The sequence below is a fragment of the Marmota marmota genome, unplaced genomic scaffold (assembly GCF_001458135.2).
Source record: "Marmota marmota marmota unplaced genomic scaffold, marMar, whole genome shotgun sequence".
In the NCBI taxonomy this organism is placed as follows: Eukaryota; Metazoa; Chordata; class Mammalia; order Rodentia; family Sciuridae; genus Marmota; species Marmota marmota.
In genome coordinates this window covers 40,898,361-40,916,391 of record NW_025999977.1, presented here as the reverse complement: position 1 = coordinate 40,916,391, position 18,031 = coordinate 40,898,361, and the positions used below count along the sequence as shown (strand labels likewise).

The 18,031-nt window shown below is 36.2% G+C and overlaps 1 protein-coding gene across 3 annotated transcripts in view; it reads left to right on the top strand.

The window, feature by feature from the left end:
* The window catches only part of Hadhb (hydroxyacyl-CoA dehydrogenase trifunctional multienzyme complex subunit beta), a 39,767-nt gene extending 27,257 nt beyond the window's left edge, over positions 1-12,510 (top strand). For all 3 annotated transcript variants that reach the window (XM_015479900.2, XM_048804690.1, XM_048804691.1), the window contains exons 8-16: positions 804-991; positions 1,321-1,501; positions 2,303-2,424; positions 5,132-5,211; positions 5,346-5,393; positions 6,060-6,147; positions 6,758-6,832; positions 7,215-7,379; positions 11,949-12,510. In XM_015479900.2, the coding sequence (XP_015335386.1) occupies positions 804-991; positions 1,321-1,501; positions 2,303-2,424; positions 5,132-5,211; positions 5,346-5,393; positions 6,060-6,147; positions 6,758-6,832; positions 7,215-7,379; positions 11,949-11,984 (983 nt within the window). In that variant the 3' untranslated portion in view covers positions 11,985-12,510. The remainder of the gene's footprint in view (positions 1-803; positions 992-1,320; positions 1,502-2,302; positions 2,425-5,131; positions 5,212-5,345; positions 5,394-6,059; positions 6,148-6,757; positions 6,833-7,214; positions 7,380-11,948) is intronic.
* The last annotated feature ends 5,521 nt before the right edge of the window (positions 12,511-18,031 follow it).

Genomic DNA, 18,031 nt, shown 5'->3' with positions numbered 1-18,031 from the left:
ATTGTGACTTCTAACAAACTTTTAACAATTTATGGGACATTTTGTGGAAGGACCCTTAATATGAAAAGGCAGGAAACCTGAAAAGCTTAGTACTCATGTGCTGTTTTAGTAACATCAAGGCCAGGTTGGGCAGCCCAGCTCATAGGTCACAGGGAATGATGCCAGAGGCAGTGATTGGGGGTATTCTCCACTCTAGCAGCAGGTTGACTAACACCTGGTTAGAATGACTTGCCAGTGGTTGTAAAGAGGAAGATGGTCTGCCTTATATCTCAAAGCCAAAATTTCTGTGGCTTATAATAAAAATTAACATTTTCTACAGGGGGAAGATTTTTTTATTCCCCCCAAACTAAAGCTGAGAGCATGTAAAATATACAAGATAAAGCACGATTTGGTGGCACAGGCCTGTGGTCCTAGTACCTTACTTGGGAGGCAGAAGCAAAAGAATGGTGAGCTTGAAGCCAGCCTTGGCAACTAATGAGATCCTGTTTCCAAAAAATGGGGTGGTGGACTGCAAGATCCTCTGGTTTAGAATATGGTTTGCAACAGAGTTGATCCAGTGGTTATATCCAGAAGTTGATGTCCATATGGTTTGAATGAAATGTACTTTTTTGTAGTTGTTGAATGTGTTTTTAGTTGTTTAAGAAATTAATTTTAATTCCTCTGAAAAGATGAAAATTTTAATTACAGATGTTCAAAGTGGATAACTGTTACATGGTTTTTTAATTATCTAAGATGCTTAAATTTCATTGGTGTGTTATGTTTCTGCAAAAGATGTTCATTTATATATAACCTGTGCCCTTTAGCTGTTGGCCTGATTGCTTCCGGACAGTCTGATGTGGTCGTGGCTGGTGGTGTTGAGTTAATGTCCGACGTCCCTATTCGTCATTCAAGGAAAATGAGGAAAATGATGCTTGATCTTAATAAGGCCAAGACACTGGGCCAGCGACTGTCTTTGCTCTCTAAATTCAGATTGAATTTCCTATCACCTGAGGTAAGACTTGTGAACCTTATATAAATAGAGACTTGAGTTTCCAGAGCATCCTGCCGTAGAGATTTAGAATTAGATAAGACATGTGAGCTCAGGCGTGTTCTAAGATGCTCTTCATTACAGAAAGGTAATTATTTGGTCAAGATGGAAAAAAATATATATTGGTTAGAAAATTTGAATTTGTAACCCTCTTTGTAATGCCTTGATCACAAAGAGCTTCCCTTGTCTTGGTCTTGATAGATGATCAACAAATAGATTTTCACTTTTCCAAATAACATTAAATAATCCTAGGTGTCATGTGACACTTCTAAATAATGTACCTCCCTTCCTAGCTGCCTGCAGTGGCTGAATTCTCGACTAGTGAGACCATGGGCCATTCTGCAGACCGACTGGCTGCCGCCTTTGCTGTTTCTCGACTGGAACAAGATGAATATGCCCTGCGCTCTCACAGTCTTGCCAAGAAGGCACAGGATGAAGGACTCTTGTCTGATGTTGTTCCCTTCAAAGTACCAGGTAAAATCAAATACTTCATGATACTTACTAGCAAGTTCTATATTGCTCCAGTTGCTCCGAATACTCAAAGACTCTTAAATGAGGGGCTGGGGATGTGGCTCAAGCGGTAGCACGCTCGCCTGGTGTGCGTGAGGCCCGGGTTCGATCCTCAGCACCACATACAAACAAAGATGTTGTATCCGCCGAAAACTAAAAAATAAATATTAAAATTCTCTCTCTCTCTCTCTAAAAAAAAAAAAAAAAAAGACTCTTAAATGACTTTTCAGTAGGTTTATTGATTCTGTTTCCAAAATACTCTTTAAACACTGACTCAAGTTTTGACTTGTATCATAACACAAGTAAATTTTTTTTACATTTTTATAAGATTTTCCTTTTATATTTTCCTGATATCTTTTAGTTCTTAAGTATATTCTTATTTTTAGAATTCTTGATTCATGTCTCTTCTATATAAAATAGCCAAATGTGAATGAGCATCTTAAAAAAACAGGGTTTTTAAAAATTGAATTAGTTCATTTATATGACTTTCCAAATGTCTTTAACAGTTTATTTAAAAATTTGATCATATTTTGATAACTATAAAAGGTTTTCTTTTGGGTTTGGGATTTAATTCAGTGGTAGAGTGCTTGTCCATAGCATGCATTAATCCTGGATTGAGCCCTAGGACCTAGAAAAAGAAAGCTTTTTGTCTTTGGAATAGGTACAATTTACATTTCATTCATTTTTGTAATTTTTAAAGCACATTTCTCTAAAGATCTATAATGTTTGTAGTTCCTTAAAGTTACAAAGTTCCTGTTTTTATAGGAAAAGATACAGTTACCAAAGACAATGGCATCCGCCCTTCCTCTCTGGAGCAGTTGGCCAAACTGAAACCTGCATTCATCAAGCCCTATGGCACAGTGACAGCTGCAAATTCTTCTTTCCTGGTAATTGTCAATGCTGTTTGTATTTAGTAATAACATTTATTTCTGTACTCTGAAGTAAATTTATTTTTGTATATTATGAATAGAGGCTTAAAATTCAGTTATCTATTGTAAAGATAATGTTAAAATAGAATGCCTTAGAAAAGTAAAATAATAGCATTTAGACTTTAAAAGTCATTTAATCCAATCACCATTCTGATTCAAAAGCTGTTCTCTTCATGTACTTAGCTGGCTAAAAATATTATTGCCTCTGCTGTGCCCTAGAGAGGAAAAGAACAGACAGGTGTGATACAGTGAGAACGTGCTGCGATAGCTGTAAGGATAGGCTATTGGAGAAAATAAATAGATAGGGCTCAGGGAACTGGGGGTGTGGGGTAGTCAGGGAGGCTCCTCAGAGATATCACTGGAATGGAGAATTTTGAAGAAAGAGTAAAATTCAATTCAGGAAGTATAAAAAAGTTATTCCAGGCTGAGTGGTGGCACACACCTGTAATCCCAGCAATTTGGGAGGCCAAGGCAGGAGGATTGCAAGTTTGAGACCAGCCTTCCTAAGTTGCCTCAGCAACTTAGCAAGACCCTGTCTCAAAATTAAAAAAAATAAATATGGGGCTGGGGTTGTGGCTCAGTGATAAAGCATTCGCCTAGCACGTACAAGGCCCTGGGTTCGATCCTTTGCATCACATAAAAATAAATAATTATATTGTTTCCAACTACAACTAAAAAATAAATATTTAAAATAAAATAAAGGGCTGGGGATGTGGCTCTGCTGGGGTGGTTAAGCACCCCTTGGGTTCAATTCCTGGTACCAAAAAAAAAAAAAAAAGTCATTCCAGGCAAAGGGAACAGCAAATGAAAAATCAAGGAGCTATGACACCAAGGACCTCTTTGGAAAAAGCTTATTTGGAGCATAGAATATGAACTGGAATATGAGGAAAAATACAAAGAATAATGGGATACCTCTGATACTTCCTTTAGCTTTGATAATTAGAAAATAATGTTCTAGGTCTGGGGTTGTGGCTCAGTGGCAGAGCACTTGCCTAGCATGTGTGAGGTACTGGGTTCGATTCTCAGCACCATTTATAAATAGATAAAATACAGGTCCATAGACAACTTAAAAAAAAAAACTATGAAAAAAAAATGCCACCTGGTCATAGTGTCTGGAAATAGGCAGATGTTTGTCATACTTGCTCATGGTGACTACTTAATGCCTGCTATTGATGGACTGCAGGCAGGGTACCTGGAATAGTTTCAACAATATACATCTCCACTGTTAAGCCTAAATGGTAAAGGACTGGTGAAATGATTGTTTCCAAAACTAAATCAGATTATCATATAACCATGTGGCATGGATTATATTCACGGGATCTGAATGCCCTTGATTTCTTCTGTGGTATATCAAAGGTCCAGGTTTATTCAGTGAAAATCTGAGACACATTCATCGGATGCAACACATCATGGTTTCATGATTAGTGCACTACATTCATTGCAGTGTTGCACAGTGGCACACTGAACATATTATTAAGGTGATGTCCATAAGCCATTTATTATGTATAGTGGAAACCTGTGTTTACAGACTTTGTGGCCACCCTTTTGGTGGCTGCATACTCTCTTCAGGGTTACTGAGTTGTAAAAAATATGATAGAATGTGAGAATTTCTTTTTTTAAGTAATGGTAAAATACTCCCCACACACCATCCAGTCGTACCTCTTTGTTCCCCCTCCCTCAATGGTAATTTGGAATAAAAAAGTATGGAACAGCTGGGTGCAGTGGTGAATCCCTGTAATCCCAGCGGCTCAGGAGGCGAGACAGGAGAATCTTGAGTTTAAAGCCAGCCTCAGGAACAGCGAGATGCTAAGCAACTCAGTGACACCCTTGTCTCTAAATAAAATACAAAATAGGGCTAATATGTGGCTCAGTGGTGAGTGTCCCTGGGTTCAACCCCCAGTACCAGAAAAATGTATGGGACAAGTTGGGCGCAGTGACACTCCTATAATCCCAATGGCTCAGGAGGCTGAGTCAGGAGGATCTCAAGTTCAAAGCCAGCCTCAGCAATTTAATAAGGTCCTAAGCAACTCAGTAAGAACCTGTCTATAATTAAATATAAAAAATGGCTAGAGATGTGGCTCAGTGTTTAAGCCCCTCTGAGTTCAATCCCTGGTACCAAACAAACAAACAAACAAAAAAGTATAGGACATTTCCAAAGAGAGAAAGCCATAGTTCTAATGTTCTCATCTGCACCTGATTCTTCTCCCATTGGTTTGCTTGTTATAGAGCATGTAAGTAGAATAAAATCATATAGAAGCCATAGGCAGAAAGCAGATGAGAAATAACACAGAAAATGTAAAAAATGAAAAAGTTAAATAAGAGATTTTAAATCCTAAAATTCATAACATTCTTCATTTTCTGTGCCAAAGCAGAAAACTTTGGCTTAAATTTATTATGGATAAATATTTCTAATTTTACCTCTTTTCTTTATCCATTTTGAAAATTATGATACTTTTTGAATAGCCTCTTCTGCTTTTGTCTTCAAAATATGGGTCAGTTCATGTGTTTGAATTATAATGTAGTGATTGATACAATGAAGTTTGTTGTATATACTAAGTTTAATGAGTTAGTATACTCAGAAACAGGACCTAGAAAAATAGCTGCAGAAAGACCTCCAGACAGACTAGAGAATTAATTGACATTATTGTTCTGATTAACATTTCAGACTGATGGCGCTTCCGCAATGCTGATTATGGCAGAGGACAAAGCTCTGGCCTTGGGTTATAAACCAAAGGCATATTTAAGGTAAAGTATATATTCAAGTAAATCACCTTTGATTTCTTTATTTCACAAAATAAAATAAAATAACAAATGAAATTAATTTAATTAAAAAATAAAATAAAATAAAGGAAGCTAACCCTTCTGTTTTTTTTACCTAGGGATTTTGTGTATGTGTCCCAGGATCCAAAAGATCAGCTTTTACTGGGGTAGGTAGTAGTGTATATTCCTAGACTATAATCAAAAGTATTTGATCATACCATTTATTACACAGGTTTTAAAGTATGGTAAGTCCTAAATTCATAATTGGATCATGTGGTGGGCTTTTTTTTTTTAATAATCCTTTTAAAAATTATTCCCATGTTTCCTATATTTTTTACTTAAAATGATTATACATGTATAACATATATATATCACTTTCTATTTTTTATAAGATATCATAAGCATTTTTTTTTATTTTGCTATATGCACTGCTACACAGTCTTCTTAATAGCCTTTCATAAAAACCTTCTGATATGTTTATTGTCTTCCCCTCCCTCACAAGCTGCTAGCCTCAGTGGCTTCCATTATGACCTGGAGATTAACCAGGTCCTTTCCCATTTCTTTCCCTTTAAATTCTGTTCTTCTAGTGTGTACATTATCAGCTTGAACTTATCCTTCATTGTTTACTTGTTTATTATGTTTCCCCAGCTCTGCAGTATAAACTTAACAAGAACAGAGCATGTCTATTCAGTTCATTATTGTATTCCCAATACTTAATCAGTATTTTATAGTAAAATTAACAAATTAGTGTAAAACTCAGTTTGGAAAATATGAAGGCATTCTTAATTAAAGTTTTAAGATACTACCTTTTTTTTTTTTTTTTTTCTTTGCAGACCAACATATGCAACACCCAAAGTTCTAGAAAAGGCAGGATTAACCATGACTGACATTGATGTTTTTGAATTTCATGAAGCTTTCTCAGTAAGTCATTTGAAAGATATATCTGAAAGGACTATAGTCATTAAAAATGTAGTCCATGTTTGTGGGAGAGAGCAAGGCATGGTTTATAATGTGGGTGAAATAAGAGTGGTGAGGCTTTCTATTTTAAATACTAATCTATATTGCAGGAGGGGCTTCAGGGGAATTAATCAAGGGCCACATGTATGGTATTTAAAATATCTTTTGATGCTATCTTGGAGAAGCCCTTAAGAAGTGCTAAACTGTTTCTTTAAGAAATTTTTTTTTTATTATTCTATTTATTTATATGTGGTGCTGAGGATTGAACCCAGGGCCTCACAGGTGCTAGGCAAGTGCTCTACTGCTGAGCCACAGCCCCAGCCCTCTTTAAGAAATTTTTGACTGAAAACCTATTTAAAGATTTGCCTAATTAAATGCTATATATAAATCATATATTTAAGTGATTGCACTATTTTTATTCTCATACAAATACAAATTTTTTATGTCTAAAATTTCAGAATAACCAATATTTTTAAAAAAAGTGTTTATGAGGAAATCTAGTCAGCCAATTTAAATCTTAGGACAATACTTAACTATCTAAAATATGTGTTCTACATTGTATTTTCCCTTGTAGGGTCAGATTTTGGCCAATTTTAAAGCCATGGATTCTGACTGGTTTGCACAAAACTACATGGGTAGGAAAACCAAGGTAAGTTTCTGATTAAAAAAAAAATGCTTGAATTTTCAAAGCACATTAATATTTAGAATTTAGTAACCTGCTATTAAAGTATATGAAGGAGAAAGCTTCTTATGAAGAATTTTGTACTTCATTATATGTATTTATTTCTTAGTTTAAAAATAGTTTTTGAAAATTCTTTAGCAATTTAGTAAAATTTTATGTTGCCTTTTGTTCTTCCCATTCAGACATTAGATAAAAACAAATTGATCCTCATCTTCTAATACTGGTCTAGACTTTCTTTTGCAGTAAAATTATTTATATCTAGCATTAGTTATTTCCCTATTAATTCCTGGCTTAATTCATATCTTAAGTAAACTTGCCTTTATTATGTCTTTATTTTTGTGGGTGCCAGGTTGGATTGCTTCCTTTGGAGAAGTTTAATATCTGGGGTGGATCACTGTCCCTGGGACACCCATTTGGAGCCACTGGCTGTCGGTTGGTCATGGCAGCTGCCAACAGATTACGGAAGGATGGAGGCCAATATGGCTTAGTGGCTGCCTGTGCAGCTGGAGGGCAGGTATGTCACAGCAATTTCATAGGGGTTTCCAGAAAGTCATTTTCTTAGAAACAAGATAAGCTCATCCCAAGAATGCTTGGTTAGTTTAGTTTGAAGTGTTTTTTGTTTGTTTAGAGCATTTTATATATATATATATATATATGTATATATGTATATATATATATATATATATAATATATAATATATAATATATAATATATATATATTATATATATAATATATAATATATATATAGCAGTGAGTTCATCTTGATAAATTCATACAATCATGGAATTCAATTTCATTTCGTGTCCCTCTCCTTTATTTCTGCCCCCCCCCCCTTTCTCCTTTCTCTATTGATCTTCCTTTCACTCATCTATTTTTTATTTTTGCTTGGTTCTTTCTGCTTACATGTAAAGGTGAAATTCCCTGTGATGTATTTATATATGTATATGACATGATTTTTTAAAATCCATTTAATGTTTTCTTGCCTTTCCCATCCCTCCTCTCTCCCTCCTCTTCTACTCTACTGATCTCCCCTATATCTTTATGGTATTTGATCCTCCCCTCCTAGTTTGATTCTTAAAGCCATATTTCTGATGACAGCCAACCAGAAATAAAACAACCTTCTTGGGTGGGTGATGATGGGGAAAGTGACAACAAAAATTCTGATAACACTTTAGAAGAAAGATGCTGTTTAAATATATGCTGTGTTTTCGCTAAGTTAATGTTTACTTTTTTGTGTGTGGGTGAGTACTCGGGATTGAACTCAGGGTCACTGGACCACAGAGCCACATCCCCAGCCCTATTTTGTAATTTTTTTTTTTTTTTTAAGTTGTAAATGGACACAATACCTTTATTTTATTTATTTATTTTTATTTGGTGCTGAGGATTGAACCCAGTGCCTCACCAGGTGCTAGGCAAGCACTCTACCACTGAGCTACAAACCCAGCTTCCCTATTTTGTATTTTATTTAGACACAGGGTCTCACTGAGTTGCTTAGGTCCTCACGTTTTTTGCTGAGGCTGGCTTTGAACTTGCAGTCCTCCTGCCTCAGCTTCCTGAGCCACTGGGATTACAGGTGTGCACCAATGTGCCCTGCTAATGTTTTCATTTTTTGTTTATAAAATTAATACATGCTCATTTTGAAAACTATGGAAAATGCAAAAAGTATATAGAAAAAAATTGGAATCACTAATAATTCCCTCCCTAGGCACCATTGATATAGATACCTTGATGTATTTTCTTATTTAACGATAAATTTTTGTTTATTTATCTAATCAGCATGAGTACTTACCTATAAAATGCCTCCAAGGGGTATTTGATCCTCCTCTCCTGGTTTGAAATATTCTTTTTTTTTTTTTTTGGACAATTTTTTGTTGTTGTTGTTTAAGAGGAGAGAGAGAGAGAGAATTTTTTTAATATTTATTTTTTTTAGTTTTCGGCAGACACAACATCTTTGTTTGTATGTGGTGCTGAGGATCGAACCCGGGCCGCATGCATGCCAGGCGAGCGTGCTACCGCTTGAGCCACATCCCCAGCCCTGAAATATTCTTAAAGCAATATTTCTGATGACAGCCAACCAGAAACTGTCTTTCTAAACAACTGAATTATACCTTAATTAGGGAATTAATTTACCTCTGGAAAGATATTCAACTAGGAAATTGTTATTCTGACAGATTTTTTTTTTCCCTACCTTGCTCTCATTATATACCCAACTTTTTACCTGCTATAGCATTTAACTCTGGGAATAAAATCCAAAAGGAAAACTGACGGTCATATTTTTTCATTTTGTTTTTGTTTTGTCCTGATGTGAACATATTGTTTTCCTACAGATTACAGAAACTTTCTGTTACTGATCCAGATAAATACATAACATATTTGAAAGTATAAAACATTTTATATTTACCATTTTTTATTTATGATTTTTCCTCAGAAATAAGGAAATAGGTTCAGTTATTGATAAGTTAGAACATTTTAGATTTCATGATCAGAAATTTTTTTAATCTGTACAACTTATTTACAGAAACACTTGGTTAGTTAGGACTAGAGCTCTCCCTTTTATTTATCCCTCTGTGCCAGGCTTCCACAAGGGAGACAAGTTATATGTAGCACTGTGCAAAGTGTGTCATTCACATAGGACACATTCTTTGATTTGTCTGTTTACAGTGCTTTTTTTTTTTGCACCAGGGATCAAACCCAGGGGCACTAGCCACTGAGCTACATCCTCACCCTTTTTATTTTTTATTTTGAGACAAGGTTTTGCTAAGTTGCTTAAGTCCTCACTAAATTGCTGAGGCTGGCCTTGAATTTGGGATTCTCTTGCCTCAGCCTCCCAAGGGATTATAGGCTTGAGTCACCACACCTGGCTTCCCCAGTTCTTTATCTAGCAAGTAGAATATAAATAATACTAGATGCTTCTGTATGTGAACAAAAAGTTATCCCTAGAATCTGTCTTTTTTTTTTATTTTTTATTTTTTTTAAAGAGAGAGGGGAGAGAGAGAGAGAGAATTTTTTTTTTTAATATTTATTTTTTAGTTATTGGCGGACACAACATCTTTGTTTGTATGTGGTGCTGAGGATCGAACCCGGGCCACACGCATGCCTGGCGAGCGCGCTACCGCTTGAGCCACATCCCCAGCCCTGGAATCTGTCTTTTAGAAGTGTGTAATGTAGTGAGGAGCAAGGAGATGATACAGATGATATGTTAAACTGATACTGTTTCATCAAGAGCCAAACAGTAACACCAGCATCATTAGGAGATTAGAGGAAGAATCCATCATGGTGGATCTAGAGCAGAGCCTCTTAGCTTTGGCACTATGAACATACTGGGCTGGGATAAATCTTTGCAGTGGTAACATTAAACTCCTCTCCACCCTTACCTTGCTCCATACACACAGTTGAAACCAGAAATATCTCCAAATATTGCAGTTGTTTTCTGGAGAAAGTGGATCCTCTCTTAGGTAAGAACCACTGGTCAAGCTGGAGCTTGAAAGCAGTGTATTTTAAATAAAACTGGAGAAGGCAGGTGCAGTTGTGCACACTGTAATCCCAGCAGTTCAGGAGGCTGAGGCAGGAGGATCACAAGTTCAAGGTCAACTTGGGCTGTTTAGGGAGACTCTGTCTCAAAATAAATTTTTTTTAAAAAAGCATTGGGGATGAAGATCAGTGTAAAGTGTTGCTGCGCTCAGTCCTCAGTACTGAAAGAACAACAACAAAAAAGCTGAAGAGTGTTCCACATTACTGAGTCCTTCCAGGACAATTCCCAAGTCAGTCAAACTTTCTTATCCTGCTCTTTTTTATTTGCTTATGTGTTGTCAAAGTACCTGTTTTGATCTACAGTGTGTACTAGATAAGAGTGGAGACTGTAGCAAATGTTTAAACCCACACAGCGTCCAACTTGGTGCCTAGTAAATAATAGTTTCTTGATAAATATGGGGATTGAATTGAACCTAGAAGACAAAAGATTCATTAGGTCATTTACTGGTTTGTTGGCAGTCCAAAGGTTAGAATGACTGTGATTATCAGATGGGATTTAAACTAGAGGCATACTAGTATATAGCTCTGTGTAGTGCTAGAGAAGGGACATTTCTTCTTCCTTTTGTGGCCCTTCAGACCATCTCTTTAATCTGTGTGTACTAGTGGAGGTAAGAACCCAAGCTTTGGAATCATCTAGATCTGGTTTCAAATCCTGACCTTGCTACTTAATAACTTTGTGATTTATATGAGTCACTTAATCTTTCAAAACCTCAGTTTTCTCATCTAGAAATTAACTGTTTTAAAAATTGTATTTTTATGTGGTGCTGAGAATCAAACCCAGTGCCTCTCACATGCTAGGCAAGCACTCTGCTGCTGAGCCACAACCCTAGCCCCTAGAAATTTACATTTTTAGCACTCACTGTATTGTGTTTATTTCTATACAACTAGAAAAGCCTCTGATTTCTCACCTTAATAGTAAACTTTGGGCTAGGGTGTAGCTCAGTAGTAGGATGCTTGCTTAGCATATACAGGACCCTGGGTTCAATCCCTAGTATCACAAACAAAATATAGCAACCATTTATAGAACATCTATTAGGAACCAGACTGTACTAGATTCTGGTGCACTTACGTATCCAAACACATAAATATATGTGTATGTGTGTATACTATATGCTACCTTGTTTGTATGCTGTACTGGGAATTGAACCCAGGGGCTCTTTACCACTGAGCTATACCCTATATACTTAGTCTTTTTTTTTTTGAGCTAGACTCTCAACTAAGTTGTCCAAAGCTCATTTTAAACTTGTGATCCTCTTGCTTCAGCCTGCTGAATCACTAAAATGACAGGCCTGTACCACCATGCCCAGCTACTGTATGCTAATTTAATATTTACAGAAACTTTCTGAAAATTTCAGGCAGCATAAACCCCATTTTATAGAGGAAACCAAGGTTCATGTGACTACCAACTTTCCCAAGATCTCACAATGGCTAAATGGCAGAGCCAAGATCAAACTTCCAAGCCTGTACTTTTACAACACTGTTATCTGCTGCCTCCATACTGACTGGATTCATTACCTTTCATTGTTCTAATGGAACTTTTTTCCTTTACAGGGCCATGCTATGATAGTGGAAGCTTATCCAAAGTGATGGATCCTGAGGAGGAGACCTGACTTCTGTGCAGCACTTGCACTGGGCAATGCCATTTCAATGCATTACTAAGTGACACCTGTAGTTCCTAGTTCCTCTTAGGAAAACATCTGTGGCCTTCTGTTAAGTACTTTGCTATTAAGCCTTGCCAACGTTCTGACGTTTTTCATTAATCATAGCTTACTGCTCTTTCAGGGATTTCTGAGTTACCCCAATATCACACAAATACATTTAAACAGTTGTTTTTGAATCTCTGTTGTCATTAAGACTAAAGTAGTGGTTGTAGTTTGTGAAAGAGGTTAGCTGAGATTTGGAATCATCTGTGTAACATTTGCAAATTATACTTCTTCTTATCTGTGTCCTAAAGGTAAGTATTTTCTCTAAAATACAAACCAATGTGCCTCAATTAACTAATTATGGAAAATAGTTCATTATCTAAATATCGCTGAAAAACTTTGAAAGTAAATGTTGAGATATATAAATACCATGTTGGTCAACCTCAATAAAATAGAGAAGTATTGGAGAACTCTTTGCCTTATTTTTATTAAGGAGAGAAAGTGGTTCTCTTGGCTTAGAGGTGGATTTTTCCTTTAATATCTCATTTGTAATTTATAACTTTCGGTAAGCCATAAAGGAATAAGAGTGTTCTGCTTTAAAATAATACCTTCCCCAATTGCTTGATAGGAGTAAATTTATCTCATTGTTTGCGGGTGCTTCTGTTTGCTAGAATTTAAATCAAGTATAAAGAAGTTTTTTATTTTGATCAACTACTATTAGCCCTTTCATATTTTTGACATCCACACTTTACTAAATAACATATAGACTAGTGCTTTGAAAAGAAGCAAAAGGCCTACTAGTGACCATTTAAATGTTGCTTAGGTCTGTGACAGTTACTGGTGGTCATAATCAGCCTGTAGTTCATGCACATTAGGCACAGAACCTATGCTAACCTCTTAAAAAGATATTTGAGTGCTCACTTTGGTAGCACGTATACTAAACTGGAACATTACACAGAAGATTAGCATGGCCTGTTTTGTTTGTTTATTTACTTACTTACTTTGCAGAACTGGGGATCAAACCCAGAGGATCATGTATGTTAGGCAAGTGCTCTACTATTGAGCTATATCCCAATCCTTTTTTTGCTTTTTATTTTTATTTTTTGAAAACAGGGTCTCAGTCTGGCTTTGGACTTATAGTCCTTCTGCTTCAGCTTCCTGAGTAGCTGAAGTAACAGGCATATGCCATAATGGTTGGCTTGAAATATGAACTTTTATTATTCTTCATAGAATGCAATGTGGTGGAGAGACAAGCCACAGTGGGCAAAGAGGTAGATGCTTCTTACAAAGGATCCAGAATATAAAGAATTACTACAGAGCAAGAATAAAGACAATGCAGTAGAAAAATGGACAGAAGATAGTAGCAGACATTTTTTCTTTTAGAAAATGATAACATGAAAAGTTGAATTATTAGTAATAAACATGAAAAGTTGCTTATTAGTAATAAAGAAAAAATCAAGGTCATAATGAGATATACTTTTATACTCACCAGACTGGCAAAAATGTAACAAGACAGAATTGGTGAAGAGATGGAAAAGTAGGAACTTTTATACACAGTTGATGAAAATATAAATTGGTGCTGAGCATCATGGTGCACACCTATAATCCCAATGAGGCTGAGGCAGGAAGATCTCAAGTTCAAAGCCAGCCTCAGCAATTTATCGAGGCCCTAAGTAACTTAATGAGACCATCTCAAATTTTTAAAAAATTTTAAAAAGGGGCTGGGAATGTGACTCAGTGGTTAAGTATCCCTAGGTTCAATCCCCAATTAAAAAACAAAAAAAGGAAAGAAAGCATAATCTTGGAAAAATATTGAATACCTATATTCACAGCCACATTATTCACAAGAGCCAAAAGGTGGAAGCAATCCAAATGTCTGTGGACAGATAAATGGATAAACAAAATATGACGTATAGCCATAATGGAATACTATGCAGGTTAAAACTCATGGTAATCTTGCATGAACCTCAAGTACATTATGAAATAGGCCAGTCACAAAAAGACAATTACTGTATAATTCCACTTATATAAGGTTTCTAAAGTAGATTCATAGAGACAGAAAGTACAATGGTGGTTGCCAGTCACTGAGGGGTGGGGAGTTGCTGTTGCATGGATATAAAATTTTAGTTTTGAAAAATGAAAATAGTCCTAGGGATTGGTTTAAGAACAATGAGAATGTATTTTACTGAACTATAAACTTTAAAATATTTTAAAAATTTCCACAATTTTAAAGTTTTTTTAAAAAAGTAAAGGAAGACAATTCAGAATTGAGGTTGCTTGTGGGTTGGGGGGCATTGGAACTGGATTTAATGAGAACACCCAGCCAGATTCACTGTACTGGTAAATTTCTAGCAAAAGTTGTCTTGTAGGTTCATCCAATTTTATATATTATTTTAAGGCATTCTGCCCAATTAATTTATTAACTTGACTGCTTCTAATGATCATCCTTGGCAGAAGTGGCTTGGTGTGGCTTCAATCTACATAATAATTCTTTTTTTGTTGTTTTTGGGGACCAGGAATTGAACTTGGGGTGTTTAACTACTGAGCCACATCCCTAGCCCTTTTTATTTTTTTATTTGAGACAAGGTCTCTCTGAGTTGCTTAGGGTCTTATTAAGTTGCTGAGAATAGCCTTGAACTTGCAATCCTCTTGCTTCAGCCTCCCAAACTGCTGGGATCACAGGCATGTGCCACCGTGCTGGCTGAAGTTCATTCTTAGACATCTTAAGTTGCTTATGTTAATCATGGGGCAGAGGGTTCTGGGGGTTGAACCCAATGGGACTCTAACCCTATGCTATATCCCTAGGGTCCCCCCATTTTTTTCCTTTACGGTGCTAGGGATCATACATGGGGCCTTGCACATACTGACTAAATGCTCTACCACTGAGCCACATTCCCAGCCCTTTTTATTTATTATTTTGGCATAGGGTCTCACTAAGTTGCTTAGGGCTTTGCCAAGTTCCTAAGACTGTCTTTGATGTGTGATCCTCCTGCCTCAGCCTCCCAAGTCACTAGGATTATAAGTGTGCACCACTACACCTGGCTCTTAATGTTATTCTTTTTTTTTGAGAGAGAGAATTTCAAAATATTTATTTATTTATTTATTTATTTTAGTTTTCAGTGGACACAACATCTTTATTTTATTTTTATGTGGTGCTGAGGATTGAACCCAGCACCCTGCGCATGCCAAGTGAGTGCGCTACTGCTTGAGCCACATCCCCAGCCCCATAATGTTATTCTTAAAGATGCCAACTTTCTCTCTCTTCATGTAAAACTTTAATGAGATTATCTGTTTCACCAAGTAGCTATTTGGGAGTGGCACCTCTTATTTCCTGTCTTCTCTCATTCAAACTAGAAAAGCCTCACTTCTGTCTTCCTTGATGTTTGTTTCTCTATGGTCTCTGATTCAGAGTAACATTCATGCTCTTCCTATGGTCTATGTAGTTCATTCAATGAATATGTATTGAATGCCTACTAGGTGTTAGGCACTTACTCTAGACATGGAGGCTACAGTAACCAGTAAAATAGACAAAAAATTTCTGCCCTTGCATCCATCTTTCCAGAGAAAAGAATCCTAATTCTACTCTATTGTCTCCTCCTAGCCTTTCTCCTTATTTACTTTTGCAAGGCCTCTCAAATTCTGGTATTTCTTGAAGAATGAAATGCAGTGGCATGAGTCCCAGTCTCCTCCTCAGATTTTAATGGATGGCTCAGAGGTACTCTGCCACTGGCTTATTTGGTCTCTAAACTGGTATACTCTGCTTTCTCAGTGAAGAGGAATTACTGACTGGGAGGATGTTGGAGGCAAGAGTAGTGAGTAGGGCTACTAGTCTTCAAGGAAATATGTTGATGTGAAGGAGAAGGGACATTTAGACATACTGGCAATGTTCATAGCTGCAAAGGACTCAGCTAAGGAACCCTTTTCCTTTCCATAATTAAGGGACTGTCCATGATCAAACAAAATTGATTCCCAAAACAGAACCCCAGAAGGGCATTCAGAACTTCCTCAGGAATCCCTGATGTTGTCTGCCTCCTGTAAAAACCTAAATTCCAGGGAGTATTTTGTTTCTACCTTTATTTGTCAGGTTTATGTGTTTAAATATGTAAAGTTTCAGGAGAACTTTTTTTTTTTTAAATTTTTTTTTTCTAGTATATAAATACATGCCAATTGCGTTCTGTAGGATGAGTAAGTCCAGAGATCCAATTTACAGCATGAGAACCCTAGTTAATAATACTGTATTATATACTGGAAATTTGTTACTATTTTAGGTGCTATAACCACACATACAAAAGTAAATACATGAGATGACGGATCTGTTAATTAGCTTAACTTTAGCAGTCATTTCACTATGTGTATATATATTAAAACATGTTCTATACCTTAAGTCTATAAAAGATGTTAACTATAAAAAAATTCAAACAATATAGAGAGTAGGAAGAAAATGAAAAATCAAGTAGAGAGGTCCACTGTTAATATTTTGATATCTCCTTTTCAATGCATGCTTATATGGATCGTAATCACATAGTATAATGCTGCCCTGGAACCCTTTTGTTTACTTAGCTATATAGCCTAAATATTTTTTCCATATCAGCAGATGTAGCTCTACATCATTTCTAGTGACCACATAGCATTTCTGCATATGGGTCTATCCTAATTTATTTTACAAATGCCTCTTATTTGAAGAGGCAAACCCTCTGGAATGCACAGCCTTTGCACAGTTACCTGTTCTCTTGTTCACTAATCTCTTTAATCTCTTTAAGCCATCTTAGAAATTGAATTGCTGCTAAATGTTTTGTTTTCTTAAATTTGTCTCTAGACCCTTCTTTTATGGTCTTTTTTGTTTTTTGTTTTGTTATGTTTTTTTTTTTTTTTTAAAGTTTCAGTATTAGGTTTTTTTTTTGTTTTTTTTTTTATTTATTTATTTTTTTTTTTTTAGTTATCGGCGGACACAACATCTTTGTTTTGTATGTGGTGCTGAGGATCGAACCCGGGCTGCACGCATGCCAGGCGAGCGCGCTACCGCTTGAGCCACATCCCCAGCCCTTGTTATGTTTTTTAGTGTCATTTCATTTACCAGTTCTGAACATAAATTTTTACCAGCAGAGTATGTGCAATCACTTTGGGAAGGAAAAATGAGAACACATCTTTCTAAAGAGCACACTCAGGAAAGGGGTCTCTGCTGCTTCTAAAGGGAAAAAGTGGCTGGGCACAGTAGTGCATACCTGTAATCCCCGTGACTTGGGAGGCTGAGGCAGGAGGATTGCAAGTTCGAGGCCAACTTCAGCAATTTAGAGAGGTCCTAAGCAATTTAGTGAGACCCTATCTCAAAACAAAAAATAAAAAAGGGGTGGAGATGTAGCTCAGTGGTAAAGCACCCCTGGGTTCAATCCCTAGTACTAAAAAATAAATAAAGGGAACAAATGTATTTGAATTTATAACCAAAAATACTTTTGTAATTTTAAAAATGAGGAGCCAGGCATGGTGGCTTATACTTGTAAGCCTAGCAGCCTGTCTCGGTAGCTCCAGCCTCCCAAAGGGAGCAAGTAAGAGGCTTGCAACATCATAAGGGCCCTAGTAAGTTAGTATCTTCTATTCAAAAGCATGATTATACCTATTTATAGAAATAGTTGGGCCAGTTTATTCATAATTAAAATATGCACACAAATCATTAAGATAGAGTATTTATAAGAAAAATATTTTCAATGGCATGGATAGCATATCTTTTTATTCTAACAGGAAATATTCCTACCACATTTTTGAAAAATATCCATATTCATACACTGTAAAATTAGAGCAGACTAGTGATTTATCAGAATTTTTTCCATTTATCTAATTTCGATTTTTTTCCAGAAGCCTGTTATCTTCCTATGAATTAATAAGTTAATTCAGTCAGATGTCTTGGGGTCTTGAGAGCTTCTCTTATATCTGGTTCTCTACATCTAGTCTTAGCTTGAATGTCAGTATTTGTAATCTTTTCTCCTTAAGTCTTGT